The sequence below is a fragment of the Caretta caretta genome, chromosome 4 (genome assembly GCF_965140235.1).
Source record: "Caretta caretta isolate rCarCar2 chromosome 4, rCarCar1.hap1, whole genome shotgun sequence".
Classification (NCBI taxonomy): domain Eukaryota; kingdom Metazoa; phylum Chordata; order Testudines; family Cheloniidae; genus Caretta; species Caretta caretta.
In genome coordinates this window covers 25,380,744-25,401,919 of record NC_134209.1, presented here as the reverse complement: position 1 = coordinate 25,401,919, position 21,176 = coordinate 25,380,744, and the positions used below count along the sequence as shown (strand labels likewise).

Below are 21,176 nucleotides of genomic sequence, written 5' to 3'. Positions count from 1 at the left end.
TATTAAGAATCTGAATGTTCACATATGAAAATCTTCTGCAGGACGGAGTCAAGTAAATATGTTGCATTCATGGAATTATAAAAGAATGTGTAATCCACTGGGATTTACTGCTTTAAGAGAAAGCAGATTATTAGGCAGCAGATATAATAAACAATAAGAAAAAAAATATTTCAAACAAAATGAACTAGGGACCAAAATCAAGTCTGTAGCAGTGAAAAGGTAAAATGCCGTAAAACTCAATTAGTGATTAAATGGATAACGTTAACAGCAGCTCATCAGGAATATGATATTACACAATTAGTTGTTTAAGGAGGTCTGCAAAATCAGTATCACATTTGATTATTTTTTTAATAACAATCGCAAGTATTTTATGATGTACATCAATTTCACAGAAAAATTAAAGATCTCTGTTTAGTGGTACACAAAAAAGCTTTAGAAACTTCAAGTCTAACAAGAAATGGAAGTGTAATTCAGGAAAGTGCACTTAAAGCTGTATGCCAGCAATTTAAAAATAGCTTGTATGCTGTTTACTATTAGAGGACGCCCTAGTCACACAAACAAACTTGGTACACACACAATTATTTGATTTTCCTTTTGAAAGAAGTACTATAGAAAAATAACTGGGCACCCACCACCTGGCATTTTTCTCATGTCTTCCTGGCATTTTTAATGGCTTATGTTCATATTCTCTTTTCCAGTCACATGAAAATGATTGTGGCTTGCAATGATACTTAAAAAAAAAAAATCACTAACTCCAAGAGATATGTAATGTGTGAGTGCATGTGTATATTTATATATATAAAAACACACCGTATAGTATAAAAACCTCCAGATAAACTCTATTTGTTATTCTCACAGTAGTCAAAGTATCCATTTATTTTCACAGTGGGTATCTCATCTGACTAGCTGTAACATGTTAAAAGGGACACACTAAACTAGGTCCAGCTCTTGTATTGTGCAAGCTAGTAAAAAGCAATGCAGATCTCCCAAATCTGATGCTTTGGGGTCTGCAGAGAAGCTAGACTTATTTTCAGTGACTCTTGCCCTTAGCCATGAAGGGCTTATTAGTACCTTCTGACAAGATGTGCAATCTTAGAAAATCCACTCAACGCTTGTTAAGACGAACAGCTAGCGCATTGCCAGCTGGGGTGTAAATCTACATCATGCTAGCGTGCTGTCCACTGATGGACTGTGTGGACTGCTATCATGGCACTACGTTCCCTAATCTGCTTGGATCTACTGCAGTTTGAAAGTAGTTGATTTGTGAAGATCTCCCCTGCTGCCTTTTATATTCTAGAGCAGGGATCGGCAATCTTTGGCCCGCAGCCCACCAGGGTAAGCCCCCTGGCAGCCCGGGCCAGTTTGTTTACCTGCTGCATCCGCAGGTTCGGCTGATCACAGCTCCCACTGGCCGCAGTTCGCCGCTCCAGGCCAATGGGGGCTGCGGGACACGGCAGCCAGCACATCCCTCGGCCCGCGCCGCTTCCCGCAGCCCCCATTGGCCGGGCACAGCAAACCGCGGCCAGTGGGAGCTGCAATCGGCCGAACCTGCAGACGCGGCAGGTAAACAAACCGGCAAGGGCCGCCAGGGGGCTCACCCTGGCGGGCCGCAAGCCAAAGGTTGCCGATCCCTGTTCCAGAGGGAAGGATCAAACCCTAAAACGATACTCCCTGCTGGGTAACCCAAAAAAAAGTGACAATCCCCTACCTTTCTATCATTGTCTTATACAGCATCATGGTACTTATCATAGTATGTTTTTTCCAGTATTTGGTCATAATAATCCTTTTTAAAATATATACATGCATACACACACAGAACAGGCAAAGGTATACTGTTTTCCCCAGTGACATCAGTTACTTTGGTTCCATTAACAGATCTTAATGGAAATTAAACTCAAGGTCAGTATCTCCACAGGCCAAGTCTACTGCACAGCCAACCAGGCAAAGCCAGGTTTGTAAGGCATGCAAATATTGTCTCTCTTAACCACCGCCACCAAAAAATCATTGTCACTACAGAAACATGTTAAAAATAAGTCATTTCTGAAAAGGATCTGCTAAATAAATAGAGTACATAAATCAAGGTATATTAAGGCCATTAGGAAGGAAAGGCCATAACAATGAAAGGCCAGAGAATTTTGGAATTACTTGGTTTTACAGTATTTTTGTTTCCCTTAAATGAGACTTCATTACTGAGTCTCATTTAATCTAACATATACCTTCCTTCTGCTGCGAGAAAAGAAAGACGAAAACATTTAAAACATTCTCCAACTTAAACATGTTTCAGAATAAAAGTCTTAGAAAAGAAATCCAATTGGGATGACAGTAATCTGCCTTCTATGCTCATTTTAACTGATAATCCAGGAAAGAGTTATCTTAGTACATAACCTTTTTGGGGCCCCAATGTTCCCCCCATTGAAGTCAAAGGCAAACTCCCTTTCACTTCAAAGAGCAGAGTCAAGAATCCCTTTGTGCAGACTGTTAAATTCAGAGGTATAATTCCTGTGTGTGAGATAGATCTAAGACTAAAAAATGAATTTTCCAATTTAAGACAAATGTTTTGCAGGTAGTTAAGATCATTCTACACAAATGAAAGCAATGACCAGAGTGTTCTAGACATGATTTACTATAATTTCTGAGTCCACATTACACGATTTACCCCCATGAGTAATCTGATCATCTGTTCACTTTTGGAATTAACATCTTCCAAGAACTAATTAGGTAGGTGCGTAAAATTTCAATAAAAGCAGTTTGGTGGGTTTTTTGTAAATCAGTGTTAATCTGAGAGCCAGAAAAAAACGCAAGCTCGACATTTGCTTCCTGGCACAAGAATAGGAAAGAATAACAGGGATAGAGCCTAAAAGAACTGGAATATTCAGATGCAGATAGATAGAGGTTACCCATTTTTAACTGTCTTTCCCAAAGCTAAACATTTTAGCACGAGGACATCCCTAACTCAGCAAGACTTTGTATTTGAATTTCATCTGTTTTGTCAGAATAAAGGAAAAAGAGAGGAAGAGATAAAGACCCATGTATGCAGCTCTTATTTCTCATGCCTAAGACCAGAGACATGAATACTTTAGCTACAGATGGTTTCTAGTCAATCCAAAAAAGCAGTCAAATAAAATGGAATAAAGCTATCAAAGGAGAGCAGCCATTTGTTTTAAGAAGTCCCCTTTTCCTTTTTGTGCATGAAAAGAGCCAGACTCCTCTGGAAAAAATCTATGGAGGAGTCTGCACCTAATTGTATGTGTCTTATTAATAAGACTTTCAGAAGAAATGTGTTAATCTAGATGTTTAGCTAATCCACAATGTGTGTGTGTGGGGGGGGGGGCGTGGACAGGTGGGTAGGAAGGGAACACTCACTGCATCTGTATATACAATTCATTTATCCATTGATTTGTCTCAAATAATTTAAAATGGGCTTTTTGTGCAAAATGTCAACATTCAGAGCAAGATATACCATGTTGAAATAAACACAGAAGACCCGATTCCTTCCATCTTGTGTCTAGTCATTTACACCTGTGAAAAATGAGTGTGAAATGGGTGTCAAATACCACCATTCTGATTTCTGTTCACTTTGCAATAGGTGTAAGTGACTAGACACAAGGCACAAGACAGTGGAGATTCAGGCCCATATATAGCTAGTATATTCTTTTGTAACAGAACAGCTAAATCATGTATTCACCAAGTGGATTAGCAACACCAGCCCATCATGACATACTGTGTAGTATACGTTTTTAGCAATCTCATGTGCACCTATTGGCTTAGAGGTACTTTGTAGCAGGAAGTGGGTCCTGTCTGTAAGGCCTTGTGGTGTGAAATGCAGTTTACTGACAGAATAGTAATCAGCATCTACAAGCTACCTGCTGCTTACTGCTTCTCTTCTGAAACTGTGGTTTCACGGTATAGCTTCTTCATAGCTCAGTGCATTTAGCAGAAACTCTTATAAATCAGACTAATTACAATAACAGAGTTGTCAGAACTGAAAAGAATATTACACAACAATTTCATAGTTGTTGTTTAAAAACAGTTTCTAAGGTATACACAGATTTTGTTTGGAATAAAAATCCACAAGAAAGTAGTGGTATTTGCAGATGCACACCCTAATTAATAATTGAATAAAGCCACTCTGTAATCTTTACGTGTTTGCACTTGCTGCCCATTGTACTGATGATCTGATATACTCCTGCTGTGCTAGACATGGGACCCAGGTAAATCAGCCCCTCTTGTCAAGTGTACTGTGTAGTCTTCAAAGTGCTGCAAACGCTGGCTGTATCCCTGCTACTTTGTTACCCAGGATTTTATCTAGCAAACCAATATATTCTCTATATCTTTAGTTTTAACTCGAGACTTTCATTTTGCTATTTTACATTAATGGCACTTACTGTAAAAACATTTATGCTCAGGCACACAAAAATTGCCTTTCACCTCTACTTGTGCACCAGTTCTCAAGCCACCACCACACTCCACAATCTTGAGACACACAATCCTTTGAGTAGGTGTCTTGGTTAGGATTAGAAAAGAGCTTTCATTTAGAAGGTGGAGACTGAAAAATTTCCAGCAGATCCTGGATACCAGCAGATACGTATTATCTCAGGTCTCAGAGAGAGTCAAAGGTTTGTATCATGGAAGGAGTCCATTCCATCAGACTTACTGGATGCATCATGGCAGACCTTCTTCCCTGGTTTTTCCCCTGGCACTGCCTATGAGTGGAAAGGCCATGCAAAAGTGCAGAACAGTATATTTCATGGCTACAAAGTCAGTGGCTGAAATAAGAGCTCACGTCTGATTCCTCTGGAAATGTGCTGTCCTATTGAAATGCTTCCTCCTTTTTCTGGGTGTTTTGTATGATACAAAAACACATGATTTTAAATTTTTGGGGATAGCTGGGCATGCAGTACCAAGGCTGAATAAACTGTACGAAAAATCAGTTTCCTGTCAATTCAACCAGATGGATTATTACACTATTTAAAAACAAAGTTAAATAGTGCGGAGAAAGAGAAATAATCTGGTGGAAGCCTTTACTGTTTGGAAGGAAATGGAGCTGCCCCAAATGGATCTAACTCTAATGCCTGTTGCTGCTGGGCCTGCTGTGGTGTTACACTCTGCACAACCAGTTCTGTGAAGGGCACTGCACCGAAGTCATCTGTTTTTAGCCCATCACCACTGTGAACGGCCCCATGCAGGGAGCTCTGTCTAGGTCTACCAGGCACTACTATATTATGGTCCCCACGGTTGTCACCCAGTCCTTGATGTTGTGGGTTCCGCATCAAGTCTGGTGGGTGGAAAGGTTTGGCTCCAAAGGGGTCCAGCAGATTCTCGTCCGCTTGCAAAGGGTTGCCTCGATCTTTGCTGTCAGTCAATGCAACACTTATGTTTTCCTTGGAGTCTGAGATGGTTAGGAATTCGTTGCTGCTTTGGGAGTCCCTGCGGCCAGTTTTTTTGTGCCTGCGGGCTCTCTCTGGGGTGCGGTAGCTGGGTTTCAAAGCCTTCTTGGTGCTGGTTGGGGTGCCATGGTGGCGCTTCCCATTGCTTTTGGGCACCTCCTGTTTCATGCGTCTTTGCCGGGAGGAGAGTTTCTGCAGGTTCCGCTGCTGCTTCACCTTCTGTTGCTGCTGGCTCCCTGTAATCTCCTCAAAGGGGACAAGACCAAAGAGGTCCTCTCTGCTTTCACTGCTCTTTGGGGTGGGAAGAGGCTGGAAAGGGGTGCAGCCAAAAATATCCACACTTCGGGGAGAAGTAGGGGAGGTTTGGGTCTCAGCTTCTACAACCGGGCCATCTGGCTGGGCCACCTTCTTGCTGAATGGGGCTTTGGTGAAGACATCAAAGTCATCCTGCTCTTGCCTCAGGCTGAGAAAAGCAGGCTGAGGAGAGAAATCTGTGTCACTCTCTTCTCTTGGCTGAGGTTGCTGAGTCTGAAGAGCAAAGAAGGGGACAGCCCCAAACACATCAAATTCTTGGCCAGGGCTCACCTTGGCCACAGTACTTGGTAACTCAGGCAAGGAAGAGAGTGCTACATTAGGTTCTTTGTCTTCACGACTGCCACCCACCTCTCTGTATCTACCACAAGGGATCCCTTCCATGGGCTTTCCCTTGGTGTGATCAGAATCGGAATCAGAACTCTGCTTTTCTTCTTCCTCTTCCTCCGCCTCATCTTCAGAGTCCATAAGGAGAGGCCGATGGCCTAAGTTCTCAGGTTCTGTATCATTGTCATCATTAAAGTCTCCATGCTCCCCCTGTAAGACATCTTCATCCTCCTGCTCTTCATCTTCCTCACTGCTCTTGGGAGAAGGAGGATCAGATTCAAAGTCACTCTCTGACTCATCGCTTCCTTTCTGCACTTGTCCCCCTGCCGTTTTTCTTCCTGAATGGTGCTCTCGAGAGGCTTGACTTGATTTTTCAGCCTTGTTTGGGCTCCCTAAATTATTTTCTTGACTGCTGGCTGAATTGTCAATTGCCTTTCCCGGAGAACCTGCAGGGCCAAAGAAAATATAAAACATAACTTTACATTCATTTTTACAACCAACAGCTCTTATTCACATATACCACATAGACATGTAGAAGGGTGCAGGTGCATTCAGATGTGCCTCTTTTGCAGTTATTCACAGAAAAGAGATTGAAGGTCCATATAGAGCATCAACTTTTGATCTGATGTTAATGAAATAGGTAAACTGTCAGACCTTTGTGCCCTTCGGTTACTTCTAATACACCTGGCCTGTAACATTTTCTCTCCTTTGACAGCTCTTGGTATCAATCTTCAAAAGATAATATAAACAAGTACGGCCAGCTGTTCAGGTGTGCACAATGCAGCTCCTACCCTGAAAATGATGGGAACTGCTGGGCGCTGAGCGCTTTAAAAATCTTTCCATTTCTTTAAGATGCCTAAGTGGGAGCCGGTGGGGTCCTGATCTTTTGAAAAACTAGTCTGAAAAATCTTATAGCTCAACTAATGGGGGGAAAAAATCTACCAGCGTGAGCTAGTCACACTGGATCCAATTTGTGCAGTTTCTGTACACCATGTAACAAACTACCAATCACAAATCAGAGAGCAATACAGTTGTATGACAGCATTTGAATTTGAAGACGCTTCTTTATTTTTGGAAGACAAATGTGGACACCACCTTACTTGGCCGTGTGCACTGTACAGCTGCATAGGTACCGGTCTGGGTAGCAATATTGATTTTTTTATATTGATACACTACTGCAGCATCGTACATCAGCGGACAACTTAGCTATGCTCTGACTGTGAAACCAAATTGCAAAAAAGTACAGTGCAAAGAATGGAAAGTGTATCAAAGAACAATATATAATGGCAGTAATAATCGTGCTGATTACTGTTGCTGCATGAGCTCTCAAAGGGTGAAATTCACTTTTTCCTGCACATAGTCCGAGTAAGAAGGCTGTGTGTGAAGAAATACACAGGTGAAGAGGAGGTGGGGGAATTCAGCACACTAGCAAGCCACATGGCTGCAATACGGTCCCAGAAGTATTTTTTATACAGCACCACGTGCAGGGTGAACTATTGGTGAATGTGCCAACCTGGCGGTGTCTCTGGATCAGCATATGTATAAGCGTATGCAAATTCCCTATGAAAAAGCCAGCAAAAACAGATGTTTGAGCAGTACCACTTATATCTATAAAAGGACGTAGCTGTTATGAAACACCGGTCTGTTGCTTTATTTTAAAAGGTCACGTCTCTTCCCTCCTCCCTAGGAGCACATTTTAAAAGCTATGTTCTAATTTCTCACCTACAACAATACTTTGGCCCTTGTTCAGCAAAGCACTTAAGTCCATAATTAATGTTAAGCACATGCTTAAGTGCCTTGCTGAATCAGGGTCTTACACTGCCTACAGGCTGTTCATTTTCTTGGTAAAACACTGATGCACTAGAAAGACTAAAACTACAAATACAAAATCAAGTCTTCTGAAATAGCATAAAGGGGATACGTTAAAGGATCTTTCTTCAATCTCTATGGAACAGAGATGATGGGTCCTGTTTCAGTGGTGCAGGATTGTAGGTTTGCAGATACAGATCAGAGAATATTCTCCCCACTCCAGAATAAGGTTGTACTTGAGGTAGTAGAGTCTCAAGTCTAATTACTTGGAATACTTTTGTTAATTATGAGGCCAACATAGTGTGGGGGCAGGGAAAATAGAAAAGGCAGCTCATCTTTATTTAGGTTCCATCTGAATAGCACAAAATGACCTCTTTCATTAAATGATTTTTTCTACACTGCAACCCCAGTTTTATGGGTGAGACAGAGTTGCGTAGTGGATGAAGCACCAGACTGTGATATAACAGAGCTGGGTTCTATTCCTGGTTCTGTCACTGGCCTACTGGGTGGCCTTGGGAAAGTCACTTTACCTCTCTTCCTCAGTTTCACCATCTGTAAAATGGGAATGATATTGATCGGGTGGTCAGTATTTTGTAAAGCCCTTTGAGATCTATGGATGAAATGTGCTATACAAGAGCTAGATATTCAAACTCAAGTTATCTGTTATTAATCTGATGTGCTACTGAGTGTAGTTAACCATGCAGAGCTCTTAATCACCTGCAGGGGTCGAGCAGAGCCCTACTCCTGCAGGGGGTTAGATTTGCTCCAGCAGAACTTCAGAGCTCCCCTGTTGCAGAAATTACGAGTGCCATTGGAGTTTAGCTTCAGCCTTGTGGAGCTTCAGCACCCTTTTCTGCTGACTCAGCCAGCCTATAACTGAGGGAACACGGGTCACCTGAAGCCCTGATTTTACATAGGTATCACGTGTCCCTTGAGACCTTTGTAAAATTCAGAGTTCAATTATACTAATATTTTAATATCTTACAGGTGTCTTAGACGGCACCTTTCATCTTAAAGGACATCAGAAAAGTTTACTCACACACACAGTATGGAGAATATTTATACCTTTGTAGATACATTTCATTTCACCCACAGAAGATTGCTTCATGAATACGGGTCTCATGTTTATAGTATCACACCAAAGTAAATCAATTTATTTACTGAAAATGCTATACTTCCTGACTTCTCAGATCTTCACTCTTACTGAAGCACACCACTGATTGTCTTTAAAGAGTCCCACTTTTTAACTACAAAAAAGGACTGAATCTCTCCTAGCAGCAGCTGTTTTACTACTGGGTTTTGCTGTCCTAAAGGGGAAAATAGAAAGCAAAGCTCTTGTACTGGCCTTTACTTTTGACTTTATTAATTACTTACAGCAGTGCCTAGTATGAGTCAGGTGCTTTCCAAACACTGAAACAGGATAGCCCCTGATCTAAGACCTCAAATCTAAGGACAGACAAGCAAATTGAGACTGAGGAAAGGGAACAATAGGCAGTTTATATACAAGTTAACTAGAGCAGTGCTTCTCAACCAGGGGCCTGGGGCCCGGGAGCTGATTTTAGGGGGTCCACCAAGCAGGACTGGCCTTAGACTCGCTGGGGCCCAGGTCAGAAAGACAAAGCCCCATCGCATGGGGCTGAAGCCGAAGCCTGAGCAACTTAGCTTTGCACATCCCCCCGCGGTGAGGGGCCCAGGGCAACTGCCCTGATTGCTACTCCCTAATGCTGGCCCTGGCTTTTGTGTGCATAACAACAGTTATTGTGGCACAGGTGGGCTGTAGAGTTTTATAGCCTGTTGGGGGAGGTGGTTAGAAAGAAAAAGGTTGAGACCCCCTGAACTAGAATCATTATACACAGCATCACACAAATGTGTCTTTCAGAGGGACTTAAATGTGGATGGGGTCAAGTCTTTGCAGATGAGTTCAGAGAGCTCCTATGTAGCATAGAGGTCACATGGAAGACCGCACAGAGAGGTTTGTGCAAAAAGCTAACAAATGAGTGGACAAAGGTAAGAGCATGGGTGGAGTAGAAGGGATGAGGGGCAATGAAAAGCTTGACAAGGAAAGATTAGTAGGGAGGACCAGAATTACAGCGAGCTTTGAAGGTAGTTGATGAGAAGCTTAAGTTGGATGCAATAGTGGGTAGGCAGCCAATGGAAGGATTTGGAAAGAGGGGGATGGTTACATTGATTAAACTGACGGGCAAGGAGGAGGGGATGAGTGTCTCTTCTAACGTGAGCAATAAAGGGAAGTAGGCCACTACTGTATTCCACTCCAGATAGTAAAAAAAGCAACTGCTAACACCTACCCACAGAGCACCGCTACACTGAAGTGCTTCATAATCAGTAGGAAGGGAGAGGGATGGATGGCATGGAAACAAAATTACTCGTCGGCAGAAGAGTTTAAAATACGGAAGGGCCAATTACCTCTTTTCTCTCACCTACACTCCCCCCACATGTAACTCCATTCTTACAGCATTTAACACATTTTAAAATTTAATATAAAAGACTTTAAAAGGCATGTTTATTTTTAAATTGAAATATATTTTGAATGTATAAAGACTTCTTACAACTGACATACAGTCACCTATTTCAAAGATGGGACAAATTTGTAATCCCCAGCCCTAGGCACTGTTTTTACAAATACAATTCTAGCATAGTAGGGGAAAAACAGCCTAAAGGCAAAAGATCTGATGCAGCTCTTCAGTTTTGGGAGTGTCAAGGGCACGATTTTGGATCTGAGTTTAACAGTGTTGAGATGAGCATGGTCAGCAGTAGGCACTAGCCAGTAGCAAGGGCTGTATAGTTATATGTCTGCTCCCAGAAGCAGCAACGTGTACTCTACCGTATATACCCTTGCTCCTCCTTCAAAGACACACAGGACAAAATCTCTACTTCTTGTCACTGCATCTGACAAGAAAACATTTAGTTGTGTGTTCCAAAGGCTGTTCATAAAATGAATGAGAGGTATACAAAATACTGAAGAGAATAAACACTTTTGTCAGTAGAAATCTGTAGTTTTGTGGATGAGGGAAACCAGCTACACATTTAAGCACTTCTTTCCAATTCCAATAAAATTGGCCCAACCACATTACATCTATGCTCCAAGGACTGCTTCCCAGTTCAGTTTTTAATTGATAAGGCCATATGTGGTTTGGGTCCTGTAAAACTTGAACAGCATCCCCTTCCTATGCCTCGTCATCTCAGTTGAAGCTCTTTTGCTGACCGTGCGATGGTGTTTTCGTGTAGGGAGTTGAGGCTGGTTAATTTCAGGAGAGTCCCCTAGCATGGAAGCCACTTCTTCTGGGTGTATCACAAGAGATCACTTTTATCGACCTTCAGAGCATGGAACAAAACATATTTTTGATCAAGCATTTGCTCGACTAACTGATAATTACTAGTTGATTTATGGTCAATTGAAATGGGTTGTGCTGGGGGGAGCTATTTGTACTGTCCACTGGGGGCAGTTTGAAACAGTAAGATTCAGTAATATACCCATATGCAACAGTCATGAATGCATAAAAATAAATGAATGAATCATTACATCACGGTCAACACCCAACTTAAGTTATAGGTAGAACAGCTATGTACTGTTAAAACAACTAACAACCTCTGTAGTATGCCACGTGACCTGGAAAGTCCTCAGCTAAGCAAAATTTACATATACTTTAATGACAGTTGTGCTTGAGTAAGGACTAAAGGATTGGGCCCTCTCTTCATAAAAAAAATCAGCACTCCTGGAATATAAGCAACTGAAGATTGTTCACAGTATAGGGCAAGTTTGCATGGTTTTTTTGTTCTTTTCTTAAAGGATGAATTGGTTAGTCTGAGTAAAAAGTTTGTCACTCTACTCATTGGTTTCTAACTGGTAAAGCTTCTGCTGTTGGCTTATGATTTATTCCTTTGCCACTCAAGGAGTATGCAACTTTATCACTCCAAGCAAGGTCAATATTATCTTTTGATGGTTAATGGTCTATTTCTGGCAGGAAGTAGAAGCTTACTGGACTATCTTGTTGTATTCTATGAAAAAAAGTATAACAATAGTTTTTGGTAACCATTTTTTCACCTCTAAAACATGCCCAGAGTCATAATAAGAATTTAGAAGTAATGTATGTTTTTTATATGGATTTAAGAACAAAATGACCAGAAACATCAGGTGATTATAGCTTTGGACTGTTTGTTTGCTTCTGGTGTTAAATTGCGTCTTATCTGTTCTTAGTTTAAATAGTACACATTTGGTTTACTGTTAAATTAAAATCTGGATTATTTGACTGGATACTTTAGATTTCCCAAAGGTATAGCCTTCATGTTGGACTTGATAACCCCATGTCTTCCAAATCCTGACATTTCCAATATTTGTTGAGACTCTGTAATTGTTAACATGAATGTGATTAGTTTGCAAAATGAAAATAACCTAAATCTATCTGATTTAGGGTAGACATTAGCAACATTAGGTTCAAGAAAGACAAACTTGTTTTTAAAATATTAGTACCAATGTAAGTGTATATTCTGCTTTTTTGTATATACCTACACAACTATTTCTGTATGAAGAGAGTTGAACACCTGTAACCGGTAAATGGTTCCATTTCTGTCTGATGAACTGAAAATTTGGTACACTGAAAATATCTAAATATCACATATTAGTCTTTAGTCTCTAGTCTCATATTCATGCTCTCACCCTGATGATACTAGGAGACGAACCATCCCCAAACTGCATTAGCAAGACAAAGAGAAACTGTGAGGGCTGTGTTTGACCCCCTGGAGCATACACAGTGACTCCTCACTTGAAGTCATCCTACGTTGCTGATCAATTAGAGAACATGCTCGTTTAAAGTTGCGTAATGTTGCCTTATAACATTGTTTGGCAGCCACCTGTTTGTCCACGGTTTGCAGAAAGAGCAGCCCGTAGGAGCTAGCTGGTCGGGGCTTGGAACCAGGGTGGACCGACAGCCCCCTATTTATCCCCACTCCCCTAAGTTCCTAAGTTCCCCTGTGCGGTAGCCGCCGAACAGGCTATCAGTTGCGGGGCAGTTCAGCTGTCCCTCCCCCCACTGCCATGTGCTGCTCCTGCCCTCTGCCTTGGAGCTGCTCCCGGGAGCCTGCTGCTTGCTGTGCAGAGGGGAGGAGAGGGAGAAGAGAGGTGCTAATGTCAGGGTGTCCCCCTCACTCCTTTACCCCATCTCCACAGAGCAGGACAGAGGGAGCTTGCTGGCAGCAGCGGCTGTCTCAACTTGCTGACCTAATTTCCCCCCCCCCATATTAATTCTTATGGGGAAACTGGATTTGCTTAACATTGTTTCATTTAACGTAGCATTTTTCAGGAACAGAACTACAACGTTAAGTGAGGAGTTACTGTACTGCGGCAAGATTTAACCCATATAATGGTGCGTGTTTACTTTTTAAATGGGAAACGTTGCCATGACAGAACACATGTAATAAAAGACTTGGGGCTTGAGCCTGTGCACATTATAATCAGTGTCCTGAATCTGCGCTATACAGTTTAAGCGTCCTAGCACACTAAGTCAACTTCACTTTTGTTGACCTACATGAACATCCGAAAGCCTAGTTTTCCAATATATGGATAACAACTCCTGTAGAGGAAGGGGCTTGAGAATGGAGGAACAGGAGAAGAAATCAGTTGGGAAATAATTTTTTAATTTGAGCTTGCTTGCTATGTCTACTGCAAAGAGGTCTTATTTTAATTATACATTAAGTGGTTAGGTGGGTTTTTTGTTTGTTTGTTTACTGGGATGAACATTTGCTGTTTTTGGGTCTGATCACCCGAGCACCTCTTACTATCACCATAGCCTTTATCAATGTTTTTCTTTCAGCCATAATAAAGCCAAGAGAGCTTTGAGAGATTTGGGAACAGCTTAATAGCTGACATAAAATAATATTTAGTTTTCATATTTAGAGCACTCTGCAAACAGTCAGTATATGACTAACTGTTCCATTGCCAATCAGCTTTGGTGCCTCCATTCCTTGTAATGGCATAGGAACAGGCAGTCCTATTGAGGCTGATGGGACTAGTCACATGAGTAGCAGTACTCACAGGCATGTTTCCACGATCAGGTCGATAAAGGGGTTGTGTTTGTCTGGGATTGTTCAATGGAGTCCTTACACATTGTTAGCATCCATATGTCACTAATCGTAATACTGAAGAAATAGATCTAAAGATCTGCACAGAGATGCAATAAGGATAGGGGAAGAGCATGGAACAGGAAGAATAAATTGCTAGGACTAGTATTATCTGAGTGCTTTCTTATTTATTCTAAGTGTCTGATGAATTAGGATTGAAGTCTTTTACTGTTCCCACCTATCAATCGATTGAACAGAGATCATATACATATGACAGGCTATTTCAGAATAAAGATTAAGCCAGGGATCTCAAACTCAAATCACCACGAGGGCCACGTGAGGACTAGTACATTGACCTGAGGGCCGCATCACTGACACCCCTCCCCCCCGCTGCTCCGCCCCCGCCCCCACCCCTTCCATGAGGCTCCGCCCCTGCCTCGCCTCTTCCCACCCCTTCTCTGCCCCCATTCCAACCTCTTCCCCAAAGTCCCCACCCCAACTCCGCCCCCCTCCCTGCCCCTATTCCAACCCCTTCCCCAAATCCCCACCTCTTCTCCGCCTCCTCCCCCCCTCCTGGAAAGCGCTAAGCTGTTTGGCGGCGGGAAGCACCTGGAGGTAGGCAGAGGAGCGGGGACACAGCATGTTGGGGGGAGGGGAGCTTGGCGGACGCAGGAAATAACTTGGGAGCGGGGGCGCGGGGAGCTTGGCAGGCTGCAGCAAATAACTCCATGGGCTGTGTGTTTGAGACCCCTGGATTATGCTATATCAGCACTGAAGTAGGTAGATTACACAAAAATAATAATGACCTATACATTTCTAAGAGTCCATAGTTTTTCATTGTGTCCCTTACTTGTATATAGTAGAAAGTATAGCAGTTTTAACCAACTGGACCATCCCCTATCCAAGGTTTTCGAGAACATGAACCGAACTTTAAAGTCCTAAATCCATATGCAGGTACCTAAACAAGTGGCTTGGTTCTTGAAAGTGCTGAGCACTGATGAGCTCCCACGGCTTCCGTGGGAGCTACTGAGCACGCAGTATTGTTGAAAATTAGGCCACTTAAATGTCTAAACAAACTTACTCTCGATACCCATTTTTGTACATTGTTTCAAAGTACAGAACAGAGTAACTGCACTCCCCAGAGCATATCATGCACAGAAATAACGTCCTTTAAACTTGAACTTCCTACTACTTTGGCTCATGACTGCAACGCAGTTACAAAAGCATCATATCTGTTGCTATGGGGTTGAAAAAAAGAGCAGCACAGTTTCTGAACAAGTGGTATCCACACTACTTATAACTCACCCAGTAGAAAAATAATTCAAAATGTATTATTTCTGTGGTTACAGGCTTACTCTGAAGACAGTTGCAGGATTTTCGTTTTCTGATGACTGCCAAGTCATTTTCTAGTTTGATGGTTCCTACCCTACCTACTATGCAGGAGTGCCCACTTAAACTCTGAAACCCCAACCGTGTACGTGTGGGGATTAGAATCAAAGCTCTGTCTCCTGAGCCTGCACTACAACTCAAAGAGCTTTCACACTGAAGTGCACTTGAAAGACCCTTGGTCATCCCTTGTTCCCCTTTCCACCTCTCATATAAAAAGATTTTAACGACTCATTCTTAGTTCTCTCTCTGCCATGGTTTAATGTGAACCGCTGCAGTTTAAAAAAAACCCCTAAATATAGGGGACAACCCAAGAATAGAGAACAAGAAACTACGTGGGGGATTTGTTTCTTTAAACTTGCAAGATCTTTTCTAACCACAGCTCTGTGTCGGCGTTCTGTTACCATTTATTGACAGTAACTAACAGTGAGATCAAGTTTGGGTGTCTTGGGTGTAAATCTGAAGCTTACAAGACATAGCTTGCAAAGAAGTGTGGGTGAGAGATACGTTCTGTTAATTCTCATCCCTAACAAAACCACCCTCAATATTACCCACTCCATCGGGAATTTTAGAATAATCAGATTTACAAAATATTTTCCCCCCGGACAGTTAATTATTTCATAGCTTTAGGATTGGGTTGTCCTTGCTCCTTATCTAGATGTGACTATTATCAATTAAAAAATTATCTCTGGTTACTATTAGACTTAGAATAACTTCAAACTTTCATTTAAGTAACACTTCTGCCCTAAACTGCTTACTTCTCATACTTTGTTCACAAGCCACAGAAGTAGGTTTTCCTTGTTTGTATACACAGGTGATTTTTGTTTAGATCTAGAAATAAGTTGCCTCCCTGCACCCTCCCCAGGGTACTTGTAAGTGCATACAACCAATGCCAGTTTATGGGGGTTAATTTGGAATATTTGTTTAATGACTCAGCAATAAGAGGCCAAAAGTCATTCCACTTCTATTAATAGCAAATCTCGATTTCTTTTTTGTTATCTGCAGGTAAAACTGTGAAAAATTATTTCCTAGAGGAAGAAGAACAGTGATTTATTCAAAACTTGAGATTAATTTCCTGACATAGTCCCTACTGAAACTGTCAAATACTTACTAGAATCATACAAAAGCAAACCCAGGAACCCTCTTTCTCCCCCCCTAATTTCATTGAAGAGATTCACATTTTGCTTCATATGATTTTCCTCAGCTTTGCTGAAGAAAATCTGATATATTATGGATGTATTAAACTTCTGCAACTTCTAAATCTTATGCTGAGATAATATAGTTATAGAGATAGTAAGCCTGGTTTTCCTCTCACTTACACTGGTTTTACAATGGGGTCTCCATTGACTTCAGTGGAATTACTCCAGATTTAAACCAGTTTAAGAAAGGGGAGAATCAGGCCCTTTTGGGGGTAAACGGAAGAGAAAGCCCATCAGAAGGTTACATCAGTTTCTGCAGAAATAAGAGTTTTCTTTACTTTTTATATACACCAAAAATACACAATGAAACATGTCCAAGAGAAAATCCTTTTTAAGCAACCATTGATTTTGAGATCAAGAGAAAATCCTTTTTAAGCAACCACTGATTTTGAGATCACCTCAAGGAATTCCCTTACATACTGAATACATTCTTGATCACTTTGAAACGTATTATTTGGACCCAGAGGACCAATAAAAATGAATTGCCCAAGGCAGTCTTTCAAACAACGTACGTTACTTCTGAACAGGAAAAGCCAAAACTCCTACGGTTCTCTCCTCGCCTCCTCACCCAAAATTCCCCCGGGGTTCTCTCCTCTGTTTCTCCTCACCCTCCACCCATGTCCCCAACAATATGCAGGAACATTGCTGATTTCTTCATGTGGAGAGAAGAACTGAATTACTAGATTTTTGTAATGAAACCAAAAAAACCCTGAATAAATACAAAAACATTTTAAAAGATGGGCTAGGCATAATGGATAAGCTAATTAAAATCTTCAGTAAGTGGGAGCAAAAGTTGTAAGAAAAACTTGCTATTGATAACGCCTCTATGATTAGAATTCAAAGGGGCCTCAAAACAGGAAAACAGTGAATGTCAGATGTTCCTGACTGCAGATGTTTCTCCCTCTTCTCCGTTCTGTGATGAATGCATGGCTAATGTATATTATATAGTTGGGACATCACTGGTCATATGTCCTTGCATTTTAGAAAAGAGCGAGGATCTTACCCTACTTATTTGTTTACAGTTCAAAGTCACAGCACAAAAAAAGTATGATTAACAGTCTTTGCTGAAAAAAAGCTCAAGTCCAGAATATACTAGGCGTATATTACAGTGCTATACTTCGCTGGATTCATCATTGCTTGAAGAAGCTTCCACTACGTACCTGCACACATTATGATTATGCACAGCTCAAACATGCTTTTAGGGAATGAGCATACTCCCACTTGAAATCAACAACATTCTTGGTGACTTTGGTCAGCGTCACAGTTGGTTAAATTAATGAGCACTACATTCAACCTTAAACAAGTAAACATAAATATCCAAATACAAAGCCCCGGTACTGTTAATAATTCACATAAGTTTAAACATTATAGAAATTTTCCTCCATCAATAACGGTAAAACTATTTTCAACCCCAAAAGTAGAAGCTGTCAAACTATACTTCATTTACCAAAATTTGTAAATGTATCAGAATAAATGCCCAAAGGGGAAAAAAAGAGTTTTGTTAATTTAATGACATTTTAATGTTGTCAGAATGCACTTTAAAATAAACATAGCAGAAGATTTCATTTTTTTTAAGTAATCTTCTCAAACTGTAAACTGCTGCAATGAAATTTTCAAATATATATTTATAAAAGCTGAAGAAATATGCAGTAACATCTGTTTGCAATGTACTGCTCAGATTGCTACACTTCTAATCAGGTTTGCATCTTGTAGGAGACAATTGTTCTTCACTCAAATGCAAGGCGGGTGGAACATCTTTAATCATATAAGAAGATCCTAATAATCTTCAAGGAAATTTTCTGTTCTGATGTTCTTTTTCTAGACATCCGATTATAAGAGGATGAATGGCTTGTAACAACTGCAATAATTACATTCCTTCTGCTGGTTCATCATTTTGGGGGTTGGGGGAGGGGGGTGGAAGAGTGGGGCATAAGGGCCTTACGCTTTCTTTGAATTGGTAACATACTGCCGCCATCATTTCACAGCAATTTGCCACATGTCAGGCCCCAGGATTACTGGGACATTTCAACTAAATCTGCACTATTTCTTTGACGACAGGCAGAGCAGCAGCTGCTGAATATTGTAATAGATGTATGCTGCTTGCTGCTCTTGTTTTCAAGACAAGAACTGGAAATTAAAACATGTATTTCTTAGAATGTGTTTTTTCCCCTTCAAAACACATCTGTGAATAACTTTACACTTGTTAGGACGTCTTTGATGGTTTTTAGTGGGACCCCTCTTGTATCATGAAACATGAGTGGACTTACATAATGCATGATCCTGATGTACTGATCTATTTTAATTTTAGGAGTAGAAAACCTACTTCATTATTTACTATTAAAGGATGCCTAGTTATGCAGCCTCCAAAGGATCTCTGTTCATCCCCGAAAAGGAAAGGACTGAAAATGACCACACAACAAAATGAGTGACAGGAGTATACTTGAGTCATTTCAAGAGCAAAGCAATCAGTATTGTCCTGGACCATCAACTTGTCACAGATCATGAATTCCCACTGTAGTAGGAAACTGACAGCCATAGTTTAATAAAGACAGACTACTGCAATATAAGCTATGCTATTTTTTCGGTCAAAGTCCACAATATTAAGTGCGAGGTTTTAAAAAAAAAAGTTTCCCCCCCAAAGTGAATTACTCCATGAACTCACTGATATTCTTACTGTGAAGTGGACCACTGCTTAGTAGATGATCATTTAGCCAGAGATACTGGCATGAATTAGCTGCATCATCTTCCAGGCAACTCAAAAATACCAAAATAAGTATGTTTTGCATGCAGCTGGAGAACTGTGCAGTCTTATTTGATATTTATATAGGGAATCAGATGTTTTATGCAAATTTGCCTCATTGATTCAACTATATTCCATATTTCTTCTGCCTAAATTTAAGTGAATTGTGCCTCACATTTACAAATCAAAATCTATAGTAATCTGTGTGTTATAGTAAAAATATGATGGGGAGAAACTTATCACGAGTTGCCATGGTCTAAAATCATGCCTACAGATTTAAAATCATGCATCATTCATTATTCTTGATTACCACCGTCTGATGACTGGGACACTACCACTATAGTTTACCTGTTCAAAATTAAATTTTCAGGGAAAGCTAGATGATATTTCTGGTAAAAATATAAATTAGTTTCATTAGAGATGCTTTGCAGTAGTAAAGAAATGAAAACTCTACTTTTTAAAAAAATTTTTACCAAAAGCTACAAAATACAACTCGATTCAGAGAATAATTCCAGCCCTTGGGAGCCTGAAAAAAACAATATATATTATATATATATATTTTAAAGTCTTCAAATTCTTGGGAATTGTATGGATCCCGTTTAGTTATTCTTAAAAGACTGAGACCAAAATGTCCTATGCAAGGAGTAGAGTACAAGGCCATTAACTATCTATCTATAACATTATCGTTGAGTACCATTCCAAATAGCAGAAATTTATTTATGGGAATGTTCATTTTTTTTTTTTTAAAACTAAAACTCTACCAGAAGTTAACCTACAAAGGACCAATTCGTTTGTAGAATTCAGAACTCTTTCATATGTTGTACCAAATTGTGCCAGCCATCACAAGACATTATACACTGCTTTGAGATTTGACAGACTGTGGTATAGTAGATATGCTAGCAAGTATTTAGGGAAAAAATAACTGTCACCTTGTAACGAAAGGATGTATTTTCAGGCTTCTGTATTTGCTAAATAGCACTGATCTTGCTGTATCATGTCCAATATCTCAACAAGTGGTCCTTGTTGAAGAAATCAACCTAATAAAGCCATTTTTGAAAGCTGTGTTTATAGTACCCACAAGAGGTTTAGTGGGGAGGGTCCCCCCAGGATAACATAACACCACTAAAACTATTTAAAAAGCTAAATTTTATTTTAAGGGACGAAGCTGAAGCTATGGACACAGAGAGGTTCCGACCCGCACCAAGCAGCAGTGACAGGAACTGGAGAGGCGGTCAGTCTGCCCTGCCCTTTATCCCCTCAGTCAGAGGCCAAGGTGAGCCAGGGAGCACATGCGGATCAGTGGACATACTTTCAAATTCTCTGGCTTCAGACGCATTGTGTGAGTGTGTAATCCGCAGTGGAATACAATAGGGACCATCACTTGAAGAAGAACATTGACATTTGTTGCAGTTTTTTCAGTAAAAGACCTCAACATAGGCCATGCCTCCCAGACTGCTGTAGTGTAAGAATTTTTACAATCAACAGCTAGAGAAGATCTTTTATAAGTCTCCTCTTACTTTTCAGCCTCAACTGATCCAGGATTGTAAATATTTTTTTTTTTGTAAGTTTTACAAATGGCAAAAGAGTCAATAGTGAGGGTATATAGTTTCTCACTCTACATCTCCCCAGCTCTTCCATTTCCTGGACTCAAGATTATCCTAAATATGTAAATGGAAAAAAGTGGGGGGTTTTCATTATATGATTTAGTAAATTCAATGTAATTATCTTAAGGTTATAGGCACAGCAGGCTGAGAAGCAGTAGCAGAGTAAAAACATCAAAAAGTTGTGTCAGAAGTTAAGGGACTATAAAAAGTTTCCAGACCTAAAAATATCTCAGTGCAGGATACCTTGGCTTGCTGAGTGCATATCAAGATCAGGAAAGTAAAACAGTGACACTAAGTTGGATGGCCATCACTCAAAGGGACCATTTCTTTCCTTATT

At 40.7% G+C, this 21,176-nt stretch overlaps 1 protein-coding gene across 2 annotated transcripts in view; it reads right to left on the bottom strand.

Moving 5' to 3' along the window:
• Positions 1–329: 329 nt before the first annotated feature.
• BMP2K (BMP2 inducible kinase) overlaps positions 330–21,176 on the bottom strand; it is a 106,028-nt gene continuing 85,181 nt past the window's right edge. For both annotated transcript variants that reach the window (XM_048846643.2, XM_048846644.2), the window contains one exon: positions 330–6,472. In XM_048846643.2, the coding sequence (XP_048702600.2) occupies positions 5,022–6,472 (1,451 nt within the window). In that variant the 3' untranslated portion in view covers positions 330–5,021. The remainder of the gene's footprint in view (positions 6,473–21,176) is intronic.